A 25,413-nucleotide genomic window follows, 5' to 3' on the forward strand; every position below is an offset into this window, starting at 1 on the left:
CGTGAGTGGTTTCCCAGCCGCCTCAAAGGGACTGCTTTTCTTGGGACTGCTGTCCGTGTGTCTATAGGGAGGAGAATAAGACCCAAAATGAGGAGTCTGGAATTGAAGGGCCATCTCTTTCCCACTCCCAAACACACACACATACACCTCCCTGAGCAACAGGTCCACACCACGCCAGGGTCTGTCTGCAATCCCTTCTGGGCTTGGACTTATCACTGAGGACTAAGTCAAGATCACAATGGCAGTTCTGGATTTTTAATTGTAGCCTGAGGAATTCCGATACATGCCAGAAAGTGCAGGTTCCCTCAACCATATTGACTGATCCTTGTCTGTTGCTTGGGGCTTAGGTGTGTGAAATAGCTGCTGTCTCAGACCAAGCTTTGTTATGTGGCCAAAGTACAGGCCGGAGACTGTACCTTAACGAGGAGTAGCCTGGCTCTGAGGCCATGACTGACCCTTGCTATCTACAGTGGAGGAAGGGACGGAAAGCCATGCAGTTTGTGGAAACTTCTGTAGCTCTTCAGTGTTCTGGGCTACCTTTACCACCCTCGCTTGCCACTTAAAAGTGCTGTGTTTTTTGGCCTTGAGGTGTGTTTGAGGGCTTCTGGACAGTGGCTAGTATCTGATTCCTACAGTCTTTTGAGTAGAGCTAGGATGTACTTTCTTTACTTTTTTGTTTGTTTGTTTTTGAGATGGAGTCTCGCTCTGTCGCCCAGGCTGGAGTGCAGTGGCGTGATCTTGGCTCACTGCAACCTCTGCCTCCTGGGTTCAAGCAGTTCTCCTGCCTCAGCCTCCTGAATAGCTGGGATTAACAGGCGCCCGCCACCACACCCGGCTAATTTTTGTATTTTTAGTAGAGACGGGGTTTCACCATGTTGGCCGGGCTGGTCTCGAACTCCTGACTTCAGGTGATCCACCCGCCTCAGCCTCCCAAAGTGCTGAGATTACAGGCGTGAGCCACCGTGCCCGGCCTACTTATTTCACTTTTTATCGGACAACAGAAGAAGCCTTCCTTATTAGGGTCAACAGCTGGATCACAGGCTCTGTATCTGTGTGGGTTCCTTTGGGGTTCATTGGAGACTTCTTCAACCAACCTAGTTTCTCTGATCTGGTCAGCCTGGGCATCTGAGGGGCAGGGCCAGAGAGGCCTGACTGCTCACTGGCCATTGGTCTCTGACCAGACTTACGTCTTCAGGAGTAGACTGCAGTTTGTGACTCTTCAGGAGTGCTGGGATGAGGCCGACCAGCCTTCTGAGGAGACCTTCTTTTCTTTGTCTGGACATGCTCTCCCAGCTCTGACTCTGAAACAACTTTTTTTTTTTTTTTGGAGACGGAGCCTTGTTTTGTCACCCAGGCTGGAGTGCAGTGGCACAATCTTGGCTCACTGCAGCCTCTGCCTCCCAAGATCAAGGGATTCTCCTGCCTCAGCCTCCTGAGTAGCTGAGATTACAGCCATGCACCACCACGCCCAGCTAATTTTTGTATTTTTAGTAGAGATGGGGTTTCACCATGTTGGCCAGGCTGGTCTCGAACTCCTGACCTCAGATGATCCACCCACCTCAGCTTCCCATAGTGCTAGGATTGCAGGCATGAGCCACTGCACCCAACCTGAAATGACTTTGAAGGGGAAGCTCTGCCATTTAGAGAGACGAGGAAGGCCCCAGTGCTTTGGGTCGTTATGCAGCCACTTCTGGCACCTAGAAATTATAGAGTCCAAGCAGAGGTCTGACTCTGCCTGGCAGAAAGAGCGATGGCTCCGTGTGCGACAGAACCCCTCCTTTCTGATGCTGTTCCTCTCCTGCCCTCTTGCCTCTCTCAATTAGAGGGCTGTTAAACTGTAGAGAGACAGTAACACTAATTTTTAAAAATCATTTTAAGGTTGCAAAATTATTTTCATACATATTCCTCATAGGTGCCTTGGGAAATAGTGGGGCTTGTTTCCCCACTTTGTTTTTAATTTTTATTATTACTTTTTTTTTTTTTTTGAGTAAGATAAGGCAAGTATGTGTCCCTGCTTTAGAAGGGATGCAGAAGGAACTTAAGTAGTTTGCCTAAGATCATACATTTAGAAAGTGGTAGAGCTGGGGCTTGGATTTGGGGTCAGATGTGACCTGATCTTCTAACAGTGGGCCCTTCTTCGGCCTGGTTTGTTCGTTAAATGAATGAACATGCAGACTGAGTGCGCCACGGCACAAGGGCAGACTCTTAACTCTTTAGCCCTCCTCATCACTAGCGCTCCTCTGTTTTTTTTTCTTCCCCAGCGTCTACCCGACCTCCTGTCTTCTCTCTTGACCCCTTTCACCTCTGCCTCTGAGGACCAAAACAGTTAGGAGTCCCAAGTCAGTACTCTTCAGGGCCTGAGAGTTTGCTGACATCTACATGTCATTAATTTTTCTGGGAACCTGAAAGTCCTAATGGGTAGAAAATGAAAGTTAAAGTGAGTGAACTCAGGGGTCCCACTGGGCAGGGTTAAGGGGGAAGCAACAGAGGGGGCCTCAGGTTAGTCCTGTTTCTCCTGTGGTGCTGCCTGCTGCTTGCAAGTGGGAAGAATGTGGCTTGCCACCAGGAGCTCCTGTCACTAGAATTTACATGGAAACAGAGCAAGATCATACATTTAAATTCAGCCCCACCAAGCAAGTACTTCTTAGACCTTCTACCTCTTTTTTTTTTTTGAGTCGGAGTCTCGCTCTGTCGCCCAGGCTGGAGTGCAGTGGTGCGACCTCGGCTCACTGCAAGCTCCGCCTCCCGGGTTCATGCCATTCTCCTACCTCAGCCTCCAGAGTAGTTGGGACTACAGGTGCCCGCCACCACGTCCGGCTAATTGTTTTGTATTTTTAGTAGAGATGGGGTTCCGCCGTGTTAGCCAGGATGGTCTCGATCTCCTGACCTCGTGATCTGCCCGCCTTGGCCTCCCAAAGTGCTGGGATTACAGGCGTGAGCCACTGCGCCTGGCCAGACCTTCTACTTCTAACCCTTGCCCAGTAAACAGGCAGTGTGGTCGGGTGGAAGGCACTAGAACTTCAGAGGCAGTTGGACCTGAGTTCTCATCCTGATTCCCCCACTTACCAGTTGTGTGACCCTGGGCTTGTTACTTGACCTCACTGAGCCTGTGTTTCTTCTGGTAAAATGGGGATGCTAAATACCTTGCAGAATTAGAAACAAAGAAAGGAGCTAGTCCAGTGCTGGCAGACTGGATGCCCACAAAATAGCAGTTGCCTCTGATGGGTAGGTAGGGGTTTGAAGGTTCTTTTTTTTTTTTTTTTTTTTTGAGGCAGTCTCATTCTCATTCTGTTGCCCAGGCTCACTGCAACCTCCGCCTCCTGGGTTCAAGTGATTCTCCTGCCTCAGCCTCCTGAGTAGCTGGGATTACAGGCACCCGCCATCATGCCTGGCTAATTTTTTTTTGGTATTTTTGTAGAGACGGGGTTTGACCATGTTGGCCAGGCTGGTCTCAAACTCCTGACCTCAGGTGAGGTGATCTGCCCGCCTCATCGGCCTCCCAGAGTGCTGGGATTACAAGCATGAGCCACCGTGTCCGGCTGATTTTTTTTTTTTTTTTTTTTTTTTGAGATGAAGTTTTACTCTTGTCTCCCAGGCTGGAGTGCAATGGCGTGATCTTGGCTCACTGCAACCTCTGTCTCCCAGGCTCAAGCGATTCTCCTGCCTCAGCCTCCTGAGTAGCTGGGATTATAGGCGTGTGCCACCATGCCCAGCTAATTTTTGTACTTTTAGTAGAGACAGGGTTTCTCTATGTTGGCCAGGCTGGTCTCGATCTCCTGACCTCAGGTAATTGTGCCCAGCCTCAACACTGATTCTGATTCAACATGTGTACCAAATGTATGCTGGGGCTGGGTACAGTGGCTCATGCCTATAATCCTAGCACTTCGGGAGGATCGCTTGATCCCAGGAGTTCAAGACCAGCTTGGGGGCCAGGTGTGGTGGATCACGCCTGTAATCCTAGCACTTTGGAAGGCTGAGGCTGGGAGATCACCCGAAGTCAGGAGTTCGAGACCAGCCTGGCCAACATGGTGAAACCCCATCTCTACTAAAAATACCAAAATTAGTCAGGCGTGGTGGCACATGCCTGTAATCCCAGCTACTTGGGAGGCTGAGGCAGGAACCTGGGAGGCAGTTCAACCTGGGAGGTGGACGTTGCAGTGAGCCGAGATTGCACCACTGCACTCCAGCCTGGGCAACAGACCAAGACTCTGTTTCAAAAAAAAAAAAAAAAAAAACCAGCCTGGGCAACATAATGAGACCCCATGTCTAAAACAAAAACAAAATATCTGCTGGGATGCCTTGTACATTGCTTGATGGTTTCACAAATTGTCTCATTTTGTAGACATTGAACAGAATTGATGTGGGTTGTATTCCCATTTTACAGAAGAGAACGCTGTGCCACTTCAGTTTTACTTAGTTGTAAGTGTTTTAATATTAAAACAGTCCTGTAACTATTATAGATTAGAATGCAAAGTTTGCATGAATTGAAGCTAACACAGGAAACTTTAATTAATTTATTTATTTATTTATTTATTTATTTTTGAGACAGGGCCTCTCTCACCCAGGCTGGAGTGCAGTGGTACGATCATGGCTTACTTCGGCCTTGACCTCGTGGACCCAAGTGATCCTCCCACCTCAGCCTCCTGAGTAGCTGTGGGACTGTAGGCATGTACCACCATGCCCGGCTAGTTTTTGTATTTTTAGTAGAGACAGGGTTTTGCCATGTTGCCCAGGCTGGTCTCAGAACTCCTGGGCTCAAGTGATCCTCCTACTTTGGCCTCCCGAAGTGCTGGAATTACAGGCATGAGCCGCTGCACCTGGCCAAAGACAGTATTTTGGTTGTAGCCAGCTGCTTTGGGTTCAACTCCCAGATTTCTGGGAGTTTCCTCTCCCCTGACTTGAGTGAAGGGTACATATGTTGGGGCTGTTTGAGAAGCACTGCTTTAGGTAGAATTTATAAACTAGGATGTGCCAAAATCCAGGTAATCATGCTTGCAAAAACCTTGGCAGAGGAGAATCGGAATATTTTTGGCATCCTCTGCGTTAATAGCTTGGTATTGTAAGAGATTACTTTTCCAATTAAATAGCCCCATCCTCTATGTATAAGAACAGTAATACAAATAAAAGCTAAACTTCTATTTTTGCCATGTGCCAGGCACTCTTGTGAGCCCTATGTGTTGACTCCTTTAATCCTCTGACAACCGCAGGAGGTAGGTTCTGTGTTTAATCCCCATGTTAGAGTGGGGGGCTATGTAGTAATGGCAGAGATGGGGTGTGCTCTTATCGCTATTCAATACAGCCTCTCCTTGACCCATCTCTGGGCTAAATGCCTACTGTTCACTTTGCCTAGAAGGCTCTTCTCCACCTCACGTGCCTGGAAACTGTATCTCCCTACTTTTCTCTCAAAGCTCAGTTTGAATGCCACTTCCTCTGTGAAGCCTTCCCTTGCCCCAAATGGGCTGAGGGCTTGTCTCCTACATGGGCTGTCTTCTCAACTGCTATCTCATTATTCCTTATTTGCCTCATTCTCTGGTGGGTGAGCCCTTTAGGGGCACAGATCGGGTCCTGTTTGATCTTTGTGTGTTTAGGACCTGGCATGGCACTCAGCATAGTAGGCCCCCTACTGAAGTTGTTAAAGGAGAGGGCAGACATTCAAACCTGCCCTTAAAGCAAACACCAAACACCTGCCCACTTCTTTTTTTTTTTTTTTGAGATGAGTCTTGACCTCTCACCCAGGCTGGAGTGCAATGGTATGATCTTGCTCACTGTAACCTCTGCCTCCCGGGTTCAAGTGATTCTCCTGCTTCAGCCTCCCTAGTACAGGTGGGGATTACAGGTGTGTACCACCATGCCCGTCTAGTTTTGTATTTTTAGTAGAGATGGATTTCACCATGTTGGCCGGGCTGATCTCAAACTCCTGACCTCATGATCTGCCTGCCTCAGCCTCCCAATGCTGGGATTACAGGCATGAGCCACTGTGCCCAGCCTCGCCCACTTCTTTTTTTTTTTTTTTTTTTTTGAGACAGAGTTTTGCTCTTGTTGGCCAGGCTAGAGTGCAATGGCGCAATCTCAGCTCACCACAACCTCCGCCTCCCGAGTTAAAGAGATTCTCCTGCCTCAGCCTCCCGAGTAGCAGGGATTACAGGCATGTGCCACCACGGCCGGCTAATTTTTTGTATTTTTAGTAGAGATGGGGTTTCTCCATGTTGGTCAGGCTGGTCTCGAACTCCCGACCTCAGGTGATCCACCCGCCTCGGCCTCCCAAAGTGCTGGGATTACAGGTGTGAGCCACCGTGCCTGGCCCTCGCCCACTTCTTTTAACACACACTTCCCTTCCTTTCTTCACACAGTTTGGATGTCATGAACCTATGATTCAAACTTCAATCCATCTGATCCCACAGCTTGAGCCATATCTTTGGTCCATCCCCCAGAAAGTTGCTCACAGACAAATGGGAGAGCAAACAGGTCAATAGGATCAATATTACAGTACGGATGATGGGAAGCAGGTCACAAACTCAGTTTCCAGAAGTTAAGACTCTCCAAATCTCCATTTCTGGTGAAGGGTTTAATGGGACAATGAGGGCGCGGCCCTGACTAGCCACAGTCTGGCTGACTGGCTTCTGCCGTGTGTGTATCTGATGGCAGGACAGAACGACCGTGCTTCTGCAGTTGTGTGTGGTGAGGCAGCACCGACCCCAGACCAGTACTTAGCAAGGATCAGTGGAAGCAAATTTGACTCTGCCTGTGGATGCTGTTGTGTATGTCTGCACAAGGCTCGTTCCTGAGTGAAGGTGGCTTAAAAAAGTGGTGGCAGCAGTTGTTCAGACCAGTGGTATGAGCAGCCCTCACATGTGTATTCCACAGATGGGGTCTTTAACATTCCCTGGTCCTGTGCCTGCAGTACTTGGATATCCTCTGCTCACCTTGAGGCTGGTCTTTCTTTCTCTCTCTCTCTCTCTTTCTCTCTTTCTGTCTTTCTGTCTTTCTGTCTCTTTCTTTCTGTCTTTCTTTCTGTCTTTCCTTCTTTCTTTCTTTCTGTCTTTCTTTCTTTCTGTCTTTCTTTCTTTCTTTTCTGTCTTTCTTTCTTTCTGTCTTTCTTTCTGTCTTTCTTTCTTTTTTTCTTGACGAAGTCTTGCCTTGTCGCCCAGGCTGGAGTGCAGTGGTGCGATCTCGGCTCACTGCAAGCTCCCGGGTTCATGCCATTCTCCTGCCTCAGCCTCTCGAGTAGCTGGGACTACAGGCTCCTGCCACCATGCTTGGCTAATTTTTTGTACTTTTAGTAGAGGCAGAGTTTCACCATGTTAACCAGGATGGTCTCCATCTCCTGACCTCGTGATCCGCCTGCCTTGGCCTCCCTTTTTTTTTTTCTTTTGAGATGGAGTCTTGCTCTGTTTCCCAGGCTGGAGTGCAGTGACGCCATCTTGGCTCACTGCAACCTCCGTCTCCTGGGTTCAAGTGATTCTCCTGCCTCAGCCTCCCAAGTAGCTGGGACTACAGGCGTACGCCACCATGCCCAGCTAATTTTTATATTTTTAGTAGAGACGGGGTTTCGCCATGTTGGCCAGGATGGTCTTGATCTCTTGACTTTGTGGTCTGCCTGCCTTGGCCTCTGAAAGTGCTGGGATTACAGGTGTGAGCCACTGTGCCTGGCCAATTTTTGATTTTTTTGTAGAGACGGGGTCTCCCTATGTTGCCGAGGCTTAATAAACTTATTCTTTCAGAATACTTTTAGAAAAGTTACGAAGATAGTACAGAGTTTTCTCACAATCCCTCACACATAGTTTTCCCTGTTATTAACATCTTATGTTAGTATGTATTTTACATTAAAGTCCATCCTTTATTCAGATTTCCTTAGATTTTTACCTGATGTCCTTTTGCTGTTCCAGGATCCCATGTTACCTATATTCATTGTCTCCTTAGGCTCCTCTTGCTTTGCCAGTTTCTCAGACTTTTATTGTTTTTGATGACCTTGACAGTTTTGAGGAGTGCTGGGCAAGCATCTAAAGAGGATCTCGGCCAGGCGCGGTGACTCACACCTGTAATCCCAGCACTTTGGGAGGCCGAGGTGGGTGGAACACTTGAAGTCAGGAGTTCGAGACCAGCCTGGCTAACATGGTAAAGCCTCATCTCTATTAAAAATACAAAAATTAGCCAGGCATGGTGGTACGCACCTGTAATCTCAGCTACTCAGGAGGCTGAGGCACAAGAATCGCTTGAACCAGGAGGCAGAGGTTGCAGTGAGCCAACATCGTGTCACTGTGCTCCAGCCTGGGCTGGAGACAGAATGAGACTCCGTCTCAAAAAAAATAATAAAAAATAAAGAGAATCTCTTCTCAACTGGGATTTGTCCAGTATTTTTCTCTTTTTAACAGAGTCTTGCTCTGTCAGCCAGGCTGGAGTGCAGTGGTGCAATCTCGGCTCAAGCCATTCTCCTCAGCCTCCCAAGTAGCTGGGACTACAGAAATGCACCACCACGCCTGGCTAATTTTTGTAGAGACAAGGTTTCACCATGATGTCCAGGCTGGTCTCAAACTCCTGAGCTCAAGCGATCTGCTCACCTCGGCTTCCCAAAGTGGTGGGATTACATGCGTGAGCTAACACGCCTGGCTGTGTCCAGTGTTTTTTTCATAAGTAGACTGTGCCGAGTTTTGGGAAGGAGGACCAGAGAGGTAAAGTGCTATTTTCATCACATCATGTCAAGGGTACATACAATCCACAAGCCTTTCCATGACTGATGTCAACCATGATCACTTGGCTGAGGTGATGTGTGTGAGGCTTCTCTGTAAAGTTGATCTCCCCTTCCCCTTTCCATGTTGCATGCACCCTTTGGAAGAAAGTCACTGTGTAGCCCACACCTAAGGAACAGGGACTTATGTTCATGTTCCCCTTGTTGAGGGCGGAGTAGCTATATGAGTTACTAAATTATTTTTTCTTTTTTTGTTTTTTTTGAGATGGAGTTTCACTCCGTCGCCCAGGCTGGAGTGCAGTGGCGCAATCTCGGCTCACTGCAAGCTCCGCCTCCCGGGTTCACACCTTTCTCCTGCCTCAGCCTCCTGAGTAGCTGGGACTACAGGCCTACAGGCGCGCGCCACCACACCCAGCTAATTTTTTTGTATTTTTTTTAGTAGAGATGGGGTTTCTTTTTTTTTTTTTTTTGAGACGGAGTCTGGCTCTGTCGCCCAGGCTGGATGCAGTGGGGCAATCTCGACTCACTGCAAGCTCCGCCTCCCAGGTTCACGCCATTCTCCTGCCTCAGCCTCCTGCGTAGCTGGGACTACAGGCGCCCGCCACTACGCCCGGCTAATTTTTGTATTTTTAGTAGAGACAGGGTTTCACCTTGTTAGGCAGGATGGTCTCGATCTCCTGACCTCGTGATCCGCCCGCCTCAGCCTCCCAAAGTGCTGGAATTACAGGTGTGAGCCACCACGCCCACCCTGAGATGGGGTTTCACCATGTTAGCCAGGATGGTCTCAAGTTCCTGACCTCGTGATCCACCCGTTACGGCCTCCCAAGGTGCTGGGGTTACAGGCGTGAACCACCGCGCCCAGCTGAATTATTAAATTCTTCTATATGAGAGACTTGTCTGTTTTCCCCCATTTATTTTTATTTATTTATTTATTTTTTGGAGATGAGTTTTGCTCTTGTCGCCCAGGCTGGAGTGCAATGGTGCGATCTTGGCTCACTGCAACCTCCACCTCCAGGGTTCAAGCGATTCTCCTGCCTCAGCCTCCCGAGTAGCTGGGATTATAGGCACATGCCACCATGCCCGGCTAATTTTTGTATTATTAGTAGCTACGGGGTTTCACCATGTTGGCCAGGTTGGTCTCGAGCTCCAGGCCTCAGGTGATCCACCTGCCTCGGCCTCCCAAAGTGCTGGGATTACAGGCGTGAGCCACTGCACCTGGCCTATTCTCCCCCATTTATTTGTTCAATTATTTATATCAGTATGGACTCCAGGATATTTATTTTACACTTTGGTTTATAATCCAGCGATAAGGCCGGGCACAGTGGCTCACGTTTGCATTCCTAGCACTTGGGGAAGCCAAGATGGGCGGATCACCTGAGGCCAAGAGTTTGAGACCAGCCTAGCCAGCATGGTGAAACCCTATCTCTACTAAACATACAAAAGTTAGCTGGGTATGATGGTGCACGCTTGTAATCCTAGCTACTCTGGTGGCTGAGGCAGGAGAATCGTTTGAAGCAGGGAGGTGGTGGTTGCAGTGAGCGGAGATCTGCCACTGCACCCCAGCCTGGGCAACAGAGTGAGACTTTGTCTCAAAAATAAATAAATAAATAATCCAATGTTACTTTGTTTTATTGCCCAAAATGTTTCAGCTTTGCCCATTGGTTGCTCTTTTAGCCTCCTTTGACCTGCCCAGTCATTGTGAGGATTTTTGTTTTTGGTTTTTGGTTACTTCTTTACTTTTTGGCACTGCCAGATTTTTGGAGACAGACTCACTCTGTCCCCCAGGCTGGAGTGCAGCTGCAGGATCTCAGCTCACTGCAGCCTCTGCCTCCCAGATTCATGCAATTCTTGTGCCTCAACCTCCTGAGTAGCTGGGATTACAGGTGCACGCTACCATGCCTGGCTAATTTTTGTATTTTTAGTAGCAACGAGGTTTCACCATGTTGGCCAGGCTGGTTTTGAACTCCTGACCTCAAGTGATCCACTTGCCTCAGCCTTCCAAAGTGCTGGGGTTACAGGCATGAGCCACCACTCCCGGCCCCAGGCTTACTTTGTGTATTTCGTGCCAGAGTTGTAGATTCAGCTGGCTCTCCAAGGCCACTGCCTTTTTAGCAAATGTTTTCTCTCAGGTATGTTGACATAGAGTGATGTGGATGCCTTGAGTTATTTTTTCTCTTGATGGTTAGTCATAGTTACTAGAGACTCTGGAGTTGGGAAAGGTAGAGGTGGACCTGGGAAATCTACCCCCTGAGAATCAACTGCAGTCCTGGGAGTTAATCCCAGTAGCTGGCTGTTGTTCTGCTCACCCATTCATACTGCTCTTACCCCTGCCTGATGCTATGACTGATCCAAAAAATGGTCTGATTTGGTCTTTCCTTTGAAATTTACGTATGGAGGTGGGAAGATGAGGAATGTGTATATAATCGTTCTCTATTTCAGGTGCTAAGTTCTCCAGCTAAACCTTCCTGGACTCTGGGTCTTGTAAGAGATTCCACATGGTCCGGGCCAGTCAGTGTCTTTTGCTGCCCTTCCAAAATGGACTGCCCCCATGGGACGGTTTGTGGCTGTTGGCGGGCTCAGGGTAGGCTGTCACTTTGTGCCATGATCCTGAATCATTGAATAGCTGAAATCCTTCCGTTGTACTGTCATTTCTCTGAAAATGTGTAACTTGAGCCCTGCTGGAAACACTAACTTGGGATCTTAACAGGAGTTGGTTTACAAGCCTTTTGCCTTCTATTCATAGCTCCATGTATGTCCCCTTCAGGTGGCTGTCAGAGGCATCCCAGGCATGGAGGAGGGCGTGGGTGGCCTCTCTAACCCTGGCTGCTCTCCTAGACATCAGATTGCTCTCTGAGCTGCTCAGACAGCGTGGTGATTAATGACGCCAGTTTCCAAACCTCTAGCATTTGCAGCCTGGTTTTTAAAAGGAACTCTGCTTTCTTTGTCAGCTGCTCTATTCCTGTCCCCTACCCCTCTCAACAACTGAACTGCTTCTTCCCTTTCCTGAAAGAGGCTTTGAGATGGAAGGAAGGGCATTTGGGCTTTAAGATGCTTTGTGGGCTGGGGGCGGTGGCTCATGCCTGTAATCTCAGTACTTTGGGAGGCCAAGGCGGGGGGATTGCTTGAGCGCAGGAGTTTGAGATCAGCCTGGGCAACATGATGAAACCCCATCTCTACCAAAAAAAAAACCAAGATGCTTTGTGTTAATGGGGCTTTTTTTTTTTTTTAAGAGGTTATGGTTTGCATGGTTGGGGCCTTCACCCCATGCAGATTTATTGGATGGTAATGGTTTCTCCCCTCCATTTTTGTGGTTTTGGGAGCTAGTCTCCAGAGGATACAAGATTGGGGTTGTTGACAGGACACTGAGTATCTTCTAGGAAACTGGGGAAAGACGTCCTCTTCAGCATTCTCTCCAAATGAGAGGTGCTGAAGAATGGAGTCCCGGGAAACTGGAGGTAAGAGGAATGTGTGAATGTTGTCTGACAGGTGAAGTGAGGAGTCCGCCTCCTTCACAGGGAAGTGAAGGCGCAGGGGCTCCCCTGCTGCAGAACATGTACTGAATGCTTCCCGATGCCAGGCCCTTTGCCGAGAGTCTCACATGCATCATCTTCCTGGCAGTCCTGGAGACGGGTGGTACTGGTCTCTCCATTTTACGTGTGAGGAAATGGGTTCAGTGACAACACCAGGCCACCCTAGTAAGTGGTGCCTCCAGAACTTGAACTGAAGTTCAAGTTATCTGACTCCAGCACTTGTGCTCTTAAGCTCTGTGCAGTAGGGATGGAGGAAGTCCTCCCTGGGGAAGTGAGGCAGCTCCTCAGCTGCTCTGTGGCTCTGTTAGGGGACCCGAGCCATCTGGCAGATGAATGCAGATTTAAGCCCTCAACTTCCCCCGTTCACTTGCCAAGTGTAAGCAGGCGGTACCTCTCACATGCACAGTTCACCGTATCTGTGCTCACCTACTATGGGTCAGGCTTGCTGTTATGTGCTGTTAACACAAAGGAAACCCATTGTCCAGCCTTTGAGAATTTTGTAATGTGGTTGTTTTCATCTGCAACAGTGCCTTTAATTTCTCTTGCTTTCTCACTCACAACCCTCATTCCCCCAAGTTCTCCAGCCCCTTGCCACCTACACTAGTCTTATGAACATTTGGGGCCATGGAAGCAGAAGTGTGATTCACTCATTGAATCTTGTTTAGACCTATTCATTGCTTGATTTCTTCACTGGGCACCACTCTACAGTTTGTTCAGCAAAAATTAAGAAAGATGCCAGACACAGTGGCTCATGCCTGTAATCGCAGCATGATTGGGAGGCTGAAGCAGGTGGATCACTTGAGCCCAGGAGTCTGAGACCAGCCTGGGCAACATGGTGAAACCCCATCCCTACAAAAAATAGAAAAATTAGCTGGGCATGGTGGCATGCGCCCGTAGTCCCAGCTACTCGGGAGGCTGAGGTAGGAGGATTGCTTGAGCCCAGGAAGTCAAGGTAGCGGTAAGCTATGATTGCGTCACTGCAATCCAACCTGGGCAGCAGAGCAAGACCCTGTCTCAAAAATGTTTATAGAAAAAGAGCTGGGTGTGGTGGCTCATGCCTGTAATCCCAACACTTTGGGAGGCTGAGGCAGGCGGATCACCTGAGGTTAGGAGTTCGAGACCAGCCTGGCCAACATGGCGAAACCTCATCTGTACTAAAAATACAAAAATACAAGCTGGGTATGGTGGTGCACACCTGGAATCCCAGCTACTCAGGAGGCTGAAGCACGAGAATCGCTTGAACCCAGGAGGTGGAGGTGGTAGTGAGCCCAGATTGTGCCACTGCACTCCAGCCTGGGCGACAGAGCGAGACTCCATCTCAAAAAAAAAAAAAAAAATATATATATATATGTATATATTCTAAAATATTGTTCTTTGGTGCCCAGGCTTCTGAGAATAGCCATCGTCCCTCAGGTCTCCCACTGAGAACTTTGACTTTTTTCTTGTTGGTTGCATAGCCACTGACCACGGTGTGTGTGGTGTCTGAACAGGAGGCATTTGGATTGCTGTTTCTCTTTTCTCCCACTTTCCTCTCAAACATGACCTCTGCTCTCTGTTTAGGAGCTGAAGGCAAAACAAAGGGGCAGTGATTTAAACTGGCTTTCTTTTGTTTTCTGTTATTTGTAAGGGCGGGAAGGGTTTTGGAGAGGTGTCTGCTGGTGTGAGTGGCTGAATGAACAGGTGCTGCTTCTGATCCTGACTTTCAGCAGAGGCTTTTGGAGTCTTTCTGGGCCTAGGGAAGCAGCAGAAGTGGCAGCTGTCCTGGCTGGTGCTTCTGACCCCTGCAGAGCCCCTTTTGAGACGGGGGGAAGACGGGCCCTACATTGATGAGATTCCAGTGAGAAATGTCCTAGCTAAATAGTAACTGCCTGAGCAAATGAAATACAGGATAGTTGGGGTAGGCTGGGGCCAGAAGAACCTTTGCCTTGGATGGCACTCTTCCTAGCATCCCGCCTGGCATTGGCAGGTGAAGAACTGACTGGTGGCGTGTGAGCCACCATACAGCCATGTTGTCATCCCTAACAAGCCCTGTGGCTGGGACATGTGTGTGGTTCTGGGCTGCAGAAAGATTCCAAGTTGAGCTTTTGCTTGAGGCTTGAGAGAGCAGCCCTAGGCAGGAGTAGAGAATCTGGCACAGCCTGGATCACAAGGTCAGGAAATCGAGACCATCCTGGCTAACATGGTGAAACCCCATCTCTACTAAAAAATACAAAAAATTAGCTGGATGTGGTGGCACGTGTATGTAGTCCTAGCTACTCAGGAGGCTGAGGCAGAATTGCTTGAACCTGGGAGCTGGAGGTTGCAGTGAGCCGAGATCGCGCCACTGCACTCCAACCTGGGTGACAGAGCGAGACTCCATCTCAAAAAAAAGAATCTGCCACAACCTTGCTGACTGAGGTGTGCTGTTAGACACTGGGCCCTCTTAGGGAGAACAGTCTCAGGAATGTCAGCGTTAGGGCCTGGCCCCCCTGGTGCCTTTTGGAATCGGTAGGCTGGCCGAGAGCCTTGCCTGGTGCAGCTGCAGGCAGTGCCCTGTCTGTGGGCCTTCCGTGCTACCTGTCTCCTCTGTTGGCCAGCAGGGCCAATGACTGAGAGTTGTTGAGCTGCCCATGAAGCCTGGGGCCCTTCTGTGGACAGCACTGGCCGACCACACTGGCCAAGCTGTGCTAGCAGATCCATGGAGATGTCCTCCCACCCCAATAGTCTTCCTCCCTGTGGGTGCAGAAAGAGGGAGTGGATGCTGGAGGTTTCCATCTAGCCCTGACTGCTCCTCTCTGAACCTCTCCAGAGAACCCATCTGTCATTGAGAGCTGGGAAGAAGCTCAGGGATCAGGGAAGGATTTCATGGTGTTCTGCTGGGGTAGAGTCCTGGAAAGCTAAGGGTCTGTCCCTCAGGGGTGTCTTCCACCTGAGTGAGCTTGGCATCTGTCCTAAGTGATACAAGACTTCCCACACAAGGGAAAGGGCTGCAAGAGCCAGCTGTGCTCTGTCCTGGCTGACTTCGGCAAAGTTCCAGGCTCAGTCTGCATAGTGTTTACTAAAGATCACTTGGTAATGCGTATCCAGGCTTTAAGCCTCTTGATGCCTCTGCACACTGGCCCCTTTTGCAGGTATTGGTGGAGTTGGTGTCTGCACTTGGGGCTCTGGTGGACCCCATCAGGGCCTGATTGTGGTGTGGAAGTCTAGGCACTAAGCCTCAGAAATCTTATTGAAAAAAGAATGAAATGAAAGCAATCTCAGTTAAGGAAGGTGGGGGTGCTTTCCCTGTGGTAGGGGACCCAGCTCACCTTCAGTGCCCCTCTGGGATGATTTACTTCCCTTTCCGCTGGAAAAAGGGTCATCTTCCTGTGGCTGTGGAAAGGCAGCACCTTCCTCCCTACTGCTGCCTCCCCCAAGTCTAGATTTAAGAGCTGGACCTCCTGAAGGTGGGAGGTGGAGCCCACCCTGTTGCAACACCCCCCATTGGGATTCGGCTAGATCTCACCCTGGGCTCTTAAGCTTCTGGCTTCCAGGGCCAGGGCCAAGCTTCCCCTGTTAGACTCTTAGGTAAGACACAGGCCCTGTGTGAAGCAGTTCCATAGGCCTGGTCACACAGAGGACACCCTTCTCTTTGATTCCATCCCCCAACCCCTAAACCCCCCTTTCCTCTGCAGATATACTCTAGACTGGTTGGGGAGTGGAGAATATCATACTGTTATAACCTCTTTCTCCCCATCGAAAAGACATAAATATCAGTTTCTCTTTATTATTGTGAAGCTTTAAACCACTTGAAAATGCTTTAGCCCACAGTTAAGCCCAAACAGTAAATATATCCTTAATATATATGTGGGAATCTTATTTTTTGTGAGGAATCCCATTGTCTTGCACCTTATTTGTGTTTAACATTTGGGTATCTTTGTTCTCCGTTGGTCTTTTCCAATTCAGGTATCATCTTTTTGATTGTCTTTTTTTTTTTGAGACAGAGTCTCGCTCTGTCTCCAGGCTGGAGTGCAGTGGCACTATCTCAGCTCACTGCAACCTCCGCCTCCCGGGTTCAAGCGATTCTCCTGCCTCAGCCTCCCGAGTAGCTGGGACTACAGGTATGCGCCACCACGCCCAGCTAATTTTTGTATTTTTAGTAGAGACGGGGTTTCACCATGTTGGCCGGGATGGTGTCAATCTCTTGACCTCATGATCCACCCGCCTCAGCCTCCCAAAGCACTGGGATTATAGGCGTGAGCCACCGTGCCCGGCCCTTGATTGTCTTTAATATTATTTTCTTCATACTAAAGAGGCAGAAAATATTTTATATACAGAGGAGCTAGATTGCATTCATATCGTTTCCAAGCTTTAACTTTTCATGATTATATGCAAAATTCTATACCAGCAGCATTTTTTAACCTTTTTATTGACATGTGACTTATGTATAATAGTTTACAAATTGTAAATACAGCTCGATGGGTTTTTATATTATTATACACTTATGTATTTACCTCTCAAATCAAGTTATAACTCTTCCATCCAGCAGTGTGCTTTTTTTTTTTTTTCTTTTTTTTGAGACGGTGTCTCGCTCTGTTGTCCAGGCTGGAGTGCAATGGTGCGATCTTCGCTCACCACAACCTCTGCCTCCTGGGTTCAAGTGATTCTCCTGCCTCAGCCTCCCAAGTAGCTGGGATTACAGGTGCCAGCCACCACGCCCAGCTAATTTTTGTATTTTTAGTACAGTTGGGGTTTCACCAGGTTGGACAGGCTGGTCTCCAACTCCTGACCTCAGGTGATCCACCCACCTCAGCCTCCCAAAGTGCTGGGATTACAGGCATGAGCCACCTCACCCGGCGGCAATGTGCTTTTTTCAGTTTGATAGAAACTCATTTTTCCCTAGCTAAAAGCTACATTTTTTAAAAACATGCATAGAAGGTCGCAGTCCCTGTTATGTTTAGTAACAGGGGTTATGGTAATGAGATTGTTAATATTCTGGGGTTTTTCTTTCTATCTCTAATAGGAGAGCCTTGCTTGAGTTATGAGTCTTGGGCAGGCTTGGGCTCTGCCACCAGCTGGCTGTGTGACCCTAGGCAGGTCACTTCCCCTCACCTTCATTTTTTTTCTTTAATTGTCAACAGTAGGATGGGGTCTTTAAGGCCCTTTTGGGCTCTGACTACCAATTCTAGCCTCTGGGGTAATAAACCTGCCACTTGTTGAAAGCTCACCTTCAGCCTGATACTGTGGTGCATTGTTTCACTTGATCTGAGCTACCCCCATGCAATTAGTATTAAAGAATGCCAATTTTTAGATAAGGAACTGAAGCTGATAATGATCACTTGTGTGACTTGGCCAAGGTCACACGGCTAATAAACGGTGGAGTGGAGCTTGAACCAAACCCGGCTCAGCCTCCCAAGTCCTAACCTGCTAGCCACGCTGGGGAAGGTGTGTGGGTACCTCGTGTGGATCGTGGCTGGCGTTGCTTCAGATTCTTCTTTCCTCTGGGTCTGCAACCAGCTAGAAGCCTGGATAGTCCTGCTGTGAGTCTGTCCTCTGTTTCTGTGTGCTGGCAGTGGTTTTCCCTTTTGAGGAAGAGCTGTGTTCTTGAGCCTATGGGTAAATCATCTCCCCAACTAATCGGAGCCTGGGAAGCATTTGCAAAACCTTGACTCCAGTTGGCTTTTAAATCAGATGTCTTCCACTTTAGCCTTTGAACCGAGTTACTTCCTCCTGTGTCTCTTGCTTCATTTTCTTTAACAACTCCTTTCTGCTGTTGTTTTTTTGGTTTGGTTTTGTTTTGTTTTGCTGGACTCTTGTTTAAATATTCAGGAATGCCTTTTTCCGGGGTAAAATGTAGCTGAAGAGTCACTCGTCAGAAGCACCTCCAGGGGACCCTGGGTGGGGTCACTTGGTTCTCAGGCCACCCGGCTAACCTTGAGTGAGCTAGTCTCTACACCCCGCCTGCCCTGGTCAACAGTCTGATTGGTTTCCCTAATCAGCTTGCTCTCCAGGCTGTGCCAGGACTCTCAGCTAGAGGAAGTCTCTAAAGCAAACAGGAAGCACAAGAGACACTCATCAGCTGGAATTGCTCACCCTTTTACCAGGAAGGACAAAACATATGAAGCGGGTGACTTCGTGGATTAGAGGAAAGGTGAAACTTTCAAAGGGAGGTTAGGGGGAGGAATTGCAGCAGCATCTAGTGTCTTGGAGAAGGCTCCAGTTGCTGAGTGAAGCTGAAGACTCCTCCCACATTCATGGACTTACACATGCACACTTACGAGTTGTGCACAGCACTGATCGGGGGGTGCCTTTCTGTCTCTTGGATTTCTCCCTCCTTCCTATATCAACCGTAGCTCTTGTGCTTCGATCAACTGCTTAAAATCACTGGGAACTTATTTTTAAAATACTGATTTCTGGACTCCACCTCTAGAGATTCTAATTCAGTTGGTCAGGGTATTTTCTGAAGGCCCTGGGTGATTCTGGTGAAGAAGAGTTTGACTGGAGGCTGAAATAGAAGGATCACTTGAGCCTGGGAGGTCAAGGCTGCAGAGAACCGTGATTGCATCACTGCTTTAGCCTGGGCAACAGTGAGACTCTATCTCCAAAAAAAAAAAAAAAATTACAGGTGGCTCACACCTGTAATCCCAGCACTTTTGGAGGTTGAGGCAGGAGTTTGATACCAGCCTGGCCAGCGTGGTAAAACCCCGCCGCTACAAAAAATACACAAAAATTTAGCCGGGTGTAATGACGTATACCTATAGTTCCAGCTACTCCTAGAAGCCGAGGCATTAGAATCACTTGAGCCTGGGTGGCAGAGGTTGCAGTAAGCAGAGATCGTGCCACTGCACTCCAGCCTGGGTGAGAGAGCGAGATTCTGTCTCAAAAAAAAAAAAAAAAAACTTAAGAAAAAAGAAAAAGAATTTGAGACCCACTGACCTGTAGTGTCCAGAGCAGAGGGAACCCCGGAGCAGGGAAGAACAGTGTCCCATTTTTCTTTCTCTTTCTCTTCCATCCTTGGCCCAGAAGTGCCTGTGCACAGGGCCGGGGTGTTTAGGAGCTTAGATCCCTTCTGCCCTTTCATGTGCATTGTATTAATAGGAAAATAGTGTGACTCCAAGTCCTTATACATTCTCTCCCCTTTCCTGTGGAAGACATGAGGTTGGGACTGGTGCTTGTTCTTAGTGGCCTCTGAACAAGCCAGGGTTCTGATTTGGATGGTGGGTCCATGGCAAGGAGAATCTTTCTCCCTAGATCTGAAGCTCCAGCACGGCCATTGTACTTGTGAAAAAAAGTCAACTTTTTTTTGAGACAGAGTCTTACTCTTTTGCCCCAAGCTGGAGTGCAATGGCGCGATCTCAGCTCACTGCAATCTCTGCTTCCTGGGTTCAGGCAATTCTTGTGCCTCAGCCTTCCAAGTAGCTGGGATTACAGGCGCGTACCACCATGTTGGCTAATTTAAAAAAATCAACTTTGACTGTAACTTTAGCTCTTATGGAGAATTTGATTTTTGTCTCAAAGAAGACTTTGAAAACTATGTCAGTTTTGTTTATAATTCCATCACCTGACTGCACAAGTGGATAATTTTTGCCAGAGGTTCAAAAAGAAAGATTGCCAGTAGGACACACATCCCTGGGAGGCAGGACAGCTCAGTGAATGCATTCACCTTTACTACCTGCCATGTCTTCAGTTTCCCAGGCTTGGGAGGAGAGGGTATAATGCTTCCTGGGGCTCTCGGTCTGGCCTTCCCCTGGCTTAGACACCCTCATATCTCCGTGCGCCCTTCCTAGCAAAATTGGCTTCCTTGGGCTTTATTGACTGCAAAGGTTGGACACCACTGCTCATTTGATCACCAAGCAGGGCCAGGAAAACCACTAGGCAACAGACCGTAAAAAGTGCTGGGTGTGCCTGCTCAGGTATCTCTGGAAGGCAGGATCAGTGACCAGGCAGAACATGTCACCAGCTAGTTCATGCCAGGGAGAGCCTGTCTCAGTTCATTGGGATGGCCAGAGTCTGTTCACCAATAGTCTTGGAGAAAGTGTTACAAATAACCCTGTCAGTACTCTTAGCTACTGTTTACTCAACATGATGTGTGTGAGACAGCTGGCAAACACTGCCATTAACCCTGGTGTGCCCCATATTAGTGATGAGAACACTGAGGCTCAGCTCAGGTGGCTTCTACAAAGTGATTCAGAAGTGGCAGGAGACAGTCACATCTGTGGTGCCGAAAGCCAGTGCCTGTGCTCACTCTCTCTCTACCAGATGCTCTAGCCCTGGCTGTGCTTCAGTGGGTGTGCTTCACCTGCAGATGCTGGGCTCTGTGCCAAACCTTCATGAGAATCTCGAGGGGCTGGCTGCACAGATGACTTCAATGTACAGACACCGTTGAGAACCACTGCAGGAGAGTTATTTGTCTCCCCTTCTGGCTTGTTTTTAAAAATCACATTCTGTCCCTCTAACCCTGTGGTTTGGTAGTGACAAGACTTAGATCTGTTACCTGTATTTTTCTCGACCTGTAGGTGCTGGTTGCTTCCCAGCTCGGTACCCTAAGCACCAGCTGCTTTGGTTTTTTTGGAATCAGAGACTTGGTTTTCTATTACCATCTCCCAGTCCATTCATACCTCCTCCTCCAGTGCCCCAGCCACAGACCGTTGCTCAGCCAAGACTCTGTGTCACATGGATTCATGGTAATAACCAACTTGTAATTCCACTGTGGTTTTCCTTCTGTTGCTGTCGCCCTGCCTGGCTCTGGGCGGCTCCTCCCACTGTTGAGGGCACTCAGAAACTGCAAGATTACTGTGACTGTTGCTAGAGCCAGCTAGAGCTAGACCTTCCTGGACCAGCAAAGTTGCTGCCACAAAAAAAGAGAGTTTCATTCACCTAGCAGCCCTAAACCAAACATAGGGCAGGCACTGCCTCCATTGTTCTTCCACAGCAGGGAGGATGGCGTCGTGTCTATGGTGGGTCTCGGGGGTTCTGTCACCTGTAGGCTGGGTGACCATGAGCAGGACATTTAATATATGAATGTTAAATTATCTATCTGAAAAATGGAGGTTGTCGTAAAGCTTGAAGGAGATAATAGTTGTGCAATTGGGAAGCTGAGGCGGGAGGGTTGCTTGAGGCCAGGAGTTGGAGACCAGCCTGGGTAACACAGTGAGACTCCACCTCTGCAAAAAAAAAAAAAAAAAAAAAAGAAAGAAAGAGAATTTTAATTAGCTGGGTGTGGTGGTGTATACCTGCTGGAGGCTGAGGCAGTAGGATCTTGGAAGCTGCAGTGAGCTGTGATCACACCACTGCACTCCAGCCTGGGCAACACAGTGAGACCTTGTTTCTTTAAAAAAAATATATATATTTCCTTCAGTCAGCACTCTTTGAGTTCCTAGTATGCACATAGGCACTGTGAGGAAGGCATCTCTAAGAAGCAGAAAGCACAGACCTTGTCTCTTCATTGACTGAGGTGAAATGAGAAAGCGTCTTAAACTATGAAATATTGAAATGACATAACTTTGAAATATTTACATGGTATTTCTGGTTGCTAATTGAGACCCACCACCCCGTACTTCCTTCCTTGTACTTTTGGGGAAGAGGTGGGCCCCATTTCAAACCTCTTTTCCTTTGGTTCTGTCCAGAAAGGAAACTGTTGTTTCTGGCTAGTGAATCATTCTTCCTGAAGCTCACTTTTTAAATGAGTTGCTGGGAGAACTTGGATGTGGAAAACGATTTGAGGTTGAACAAAACAAGCCCTTTGCTGTCAGCTTCTTGCATGAATGTGGACCATTTGCTTCCCACAGACACCTCCTGTTCATCCACATTGCTGTCCCTTGACCATGAGGGAATGTACTTCCCTTGCTCAGGGGCAGATCGGGGCTCTCCCTGGGATCTTAGACTCCATTATGCAAAGGGCAGCCTAATAAAAACCTTTTCTTTCCAACCCAGGTTCAAATGCTGAACAGTGTTCAGTACTTAATACCTACTCACAGGACCTGTTTGTAAAACATTCTGTATATATTCTGATGTCTGTTGACATCAGATGTATATGTCTGATGAAGACATCCACTTATGTCTTCTAGAGGCTTCTAGAGATAGGCTCCTCATGTGTCTGCAATTCCAAAACTTAACAAAAACAAAAAGTTGAGCCTCTGAAGCTGTCACTAACCAAGTGATTCAGATGTCGGGCCTGGAACACCAGCTGTTGGGGATGCAGGACTTGGTCTCTGCCCTCCCACACCTCCTGCCTCTTCTTTCTCTCCATCGCCCCATCTCTGCCAGTAGAGAATGGAACTGAGGTCTCTATTGAAAAAGGGAAACTTGGTAGCTGTGCTGACTGTGGCAGAGCTATGACTTTGGTGTGTGTTTCTGTGTGTGTTTGTTTCGGTGTGTGTTTTGTTTTGGTGTCTGTTTTGGTGTGTATTTCTGTGTGTGTGTTGGCATGTGTTTGTGTGTGTGTGTTTGTTTCAGTGTGTATTTGTTTCTGTGTGTGTGTTTCTGTGTGTATTTGTGTGTGTATCGGTGTGTGTTTTACTATGTGTTTGTTTCTGTGTGTGTTTTGTTTTTTAATGGGTGCGAGACTTTGGCCCATCAAAAATGAGAGAACTAGGGAAGAAGGATCAGGATGAGAGAGTGAAACATTGCTTTGATTCTGGTGCACAGAGGCACACAATCCAGCCCTAGACTGAAAGTCGGTCAGTCCTTCTGAAGGTGGCAGGAGAAAAATGGCTATGTTAATAACAACTTGTGCTGGCCAGGCCCTGGTCCCTGAATGCCCATGAGGTTGGCCAAGCACCTTCTCTGAGGAGCTTTCTTACCAGGACCTCTTGGGCCCTTGTCTGCCTCACCACTGTGGTCCTGGCTACCAGACTGGAACTTCATTGTTGATCTAAATCCTAGTGTCTTCCTGAGCTTTTGTTTTGTTTTTTTTTTTTAATTTCGCCCCAAAAGCCTGTTGACTTAACTGTCACCAGGCTGTCACACATTCATTCATCGCCTGTGTGTGTTTATTTGTAGGTGAATGTACATATTTGGGATCCAGAAGTCAATGTGTTTGCTCAGAACCATGAGCCTGAAGTTGGGAGACCATTCTCCTCTTTGCAGCTCAGATGGTGGTAGAGCTGGTAGACGTCTAGTGTAGCCCAGTGAGGCCTCCTGACCTCTAGTGGGGAGGGCAGGGAGGTGAGGTGAGGGGAAGCAGTCAGCTAGGTCTTCAGCGAGGCCAGAGGGCAAGATCTGTAATTTAAGAAGGACACAGCGGGTGACGGCCTCTGAACTAACCCAGTACTTCTCATTTCTCCCTTACAGTTGGAGGTCCCCCTCCCCACTAAGTGCCTCTTTGCATAGCACCGGTCCCCACCCGCACGCTCTCTGGACCACTACAGCTGGACGGGCAATGGCGGGTCGGGGAGGCGCAGCACGACCCAATGGACCAGCTGCTGGGAACAAGATCTGTCAATTTAAGCTGGTTCTGCTGGGGGAGTCTGCGGTAGGCAAATCCAGCCTCGTCCTCCGCTTTGTCAAGGGACAGTTTCACGAGTACCAGGAGAGCACAATTGGAGGTGAGTGGGCATGAGGGAGTCGGGGAGGGGCCTGAAGGTTGCCAAAGAAATGCTTTGACCTTGAGGAGATGGGAAGCTGCCTGCCTGCATTAGGGACTAAATGCGTCTGTGGTGGCAGCCCCACTTCCTCACCTGGGCCCTGGAATCGAGCCCAGCAACTGGTCTCCATGCCAGAGTCCCCTCAAGCATCGCTAGTAAGCATTCGCTGGGAGTGGAAAGCTAGCTTCCCATCCTGTTTCTGCCTCTTCTTGATCTGTGTGGCCTTGGCTGAGGCCCTTTCACTGCCCTGGCCTCATGGAGGGAGAGCTGACTCTGGATCTTTGAGGCCCCTTCTTACTATAATGGGTGGTCCATGTGCCCTGGCCTTTCCCACTTCCAGAAGAAGGAACAGCCTGGTGAGTCAGAGCTGGGTGATAGGTGGGTGTTTCTGAAGCTGACTTTACCCTTTCTGGAGCTCACAGCCTGTTGTTGATTTTCCAGTGGTCAGCATTTAGGATGTGAGTGAGGGTCTGGCCTCGGCCTCTTGCCTCCGTGGCTAACACACACATCAAGAGGCAGGGGCCAATGCTGGCCTTGGCCTTGAGTCATCCTTTCTCTACTCTCTTGGTTGGTAGGAGGTTTCTAGGCAGCTGGAAACAAAATGGGCCATGTCAGCAGTCTCCCTGCTGCCTCCTCAGCATTTGGGTCAGGAGCTGGAGAGGGGAAGTGAGGCAGTGCCCCAGGTCCCTCAGTGAGCTAGGGGAGGGCAGACCAGGAAAGCAGCCTTCTACACATGGCTGTCCTGGGTTCTCTGCTGGGTCCAGGGGCAAAGGGGCCTTTTGCTGTCTGTCCCAGCTCTGGACTCCTCCTTTGAAGCATGTGTACAGGCACCTTGCATTCCCCTAAGGAGTCACCTCTTAGTGACTGAAGGTCAGGTCACAGGGTGGCCATACAGGAACGGGTCTGGGTCAGAGCTAGGGGTGGTGGCTAGCTGGAGTGCCTGGAGGTGGTAGGGGTGGTTGGGAAGCCGGCCACCCAGCCTCAGCCTGGTGGTGGAACAATGTGTACTTCCCCAGCATAGCTAAGTGTGTGAGAATGTCCTCAGGAAACCCAAGGTCAGTGACACCCCTGGGCTGGAGCAAACTGAGGGGTGGAGAGGTCCCTAGCTGGTCTGTTCTCTGAGTGGCGGAGGAGGAGGTCTGAGGGCGCTCACCCTTCTGTGCTTGGAGTAGGCTTCCCCTAGGCTTTCCCTCTCCTGCCCCTGCTGTGTTGCTCTTCAGAGAGTGGTCCTGAGATGGCTCAGTGCATGCAGGCGTCCCTTCTCCTGCCCGTGCCTGGGCTGGGTCTGCAAAGCCTGTGCAGACCCCGTCCCCCAGACACATACATAAAAATCCAAACTCCACCCCCCACTCAGGCCTGCTTTGGCTCCTGGGTTGAGGGTTCTCTGTGCCCATCTCAGTGGTGGGCTTCTGAGTGCCAGAGCCTAGAAGCAACAGTGGGATTGTGTGGGGTGGCTTCCAACTCGCTCTTGCCCATGGACGCTCCTTCTCTCTTACAGCGGCCTTCCTCACACAGACTGTTTGCCTGGATGACACAACAGTCAAGTTTGAGATCTGGGACACAGCTGGACAGGAGCGGTATCACAGCCTGGCCCCCATGTACTATCGGGGGGCCCAGGCTGCCATCGTGGTCTATGACATCACCAACACAGTAA

At 49.0% G+C, this 25,413-nt stretch overlaps 1 protein-coding gene across 2 annotated transcripts in view; it reads left to right on the top strand.

Moving 5' to 3' along the window:
- RAB5C (RAB5C, member RAS oncogene family) overlaps positions 1-25,413 on the top strand; it is a 30,006-nt gene that overhangs the window by 941 nt on the left and 3,652 nt on the right. For both annotated transcript variants that reach the window (XM_055388112.2, XM_004041704.5), the window contains exons 2-3: positions 23,467-23,720; positions 25,258-25,409. In XM_055388112.2, the coding sequence (XP_055244087.1) occupies positions 23,555-23,720; positions 25,258-25,409 (318 nt within the window). In that variant the 5' untranslated portion in view covers positions 23,467-23,554. The remainder of the gene's footprint in view (positions 1-23,466; positions 23,721-25,257; positions 25,410-25,413) is intronic.

This window comes from Gorilla gorilla, chromosome 4 (genome assembly GCF_029281585.2).
Source record: "Gorilla gorilla gorilla isolate KB3781 chromosome 4, NHGRI_mGorGor1-v2.1_pri, whole genome shotgun sequence".
NCBI classification, from domain to species: Eukaryota; Metazoa; Chordata; class Mammalia; order Primates; family Hominidae; genus Gorilla; species Gorilla gorilla.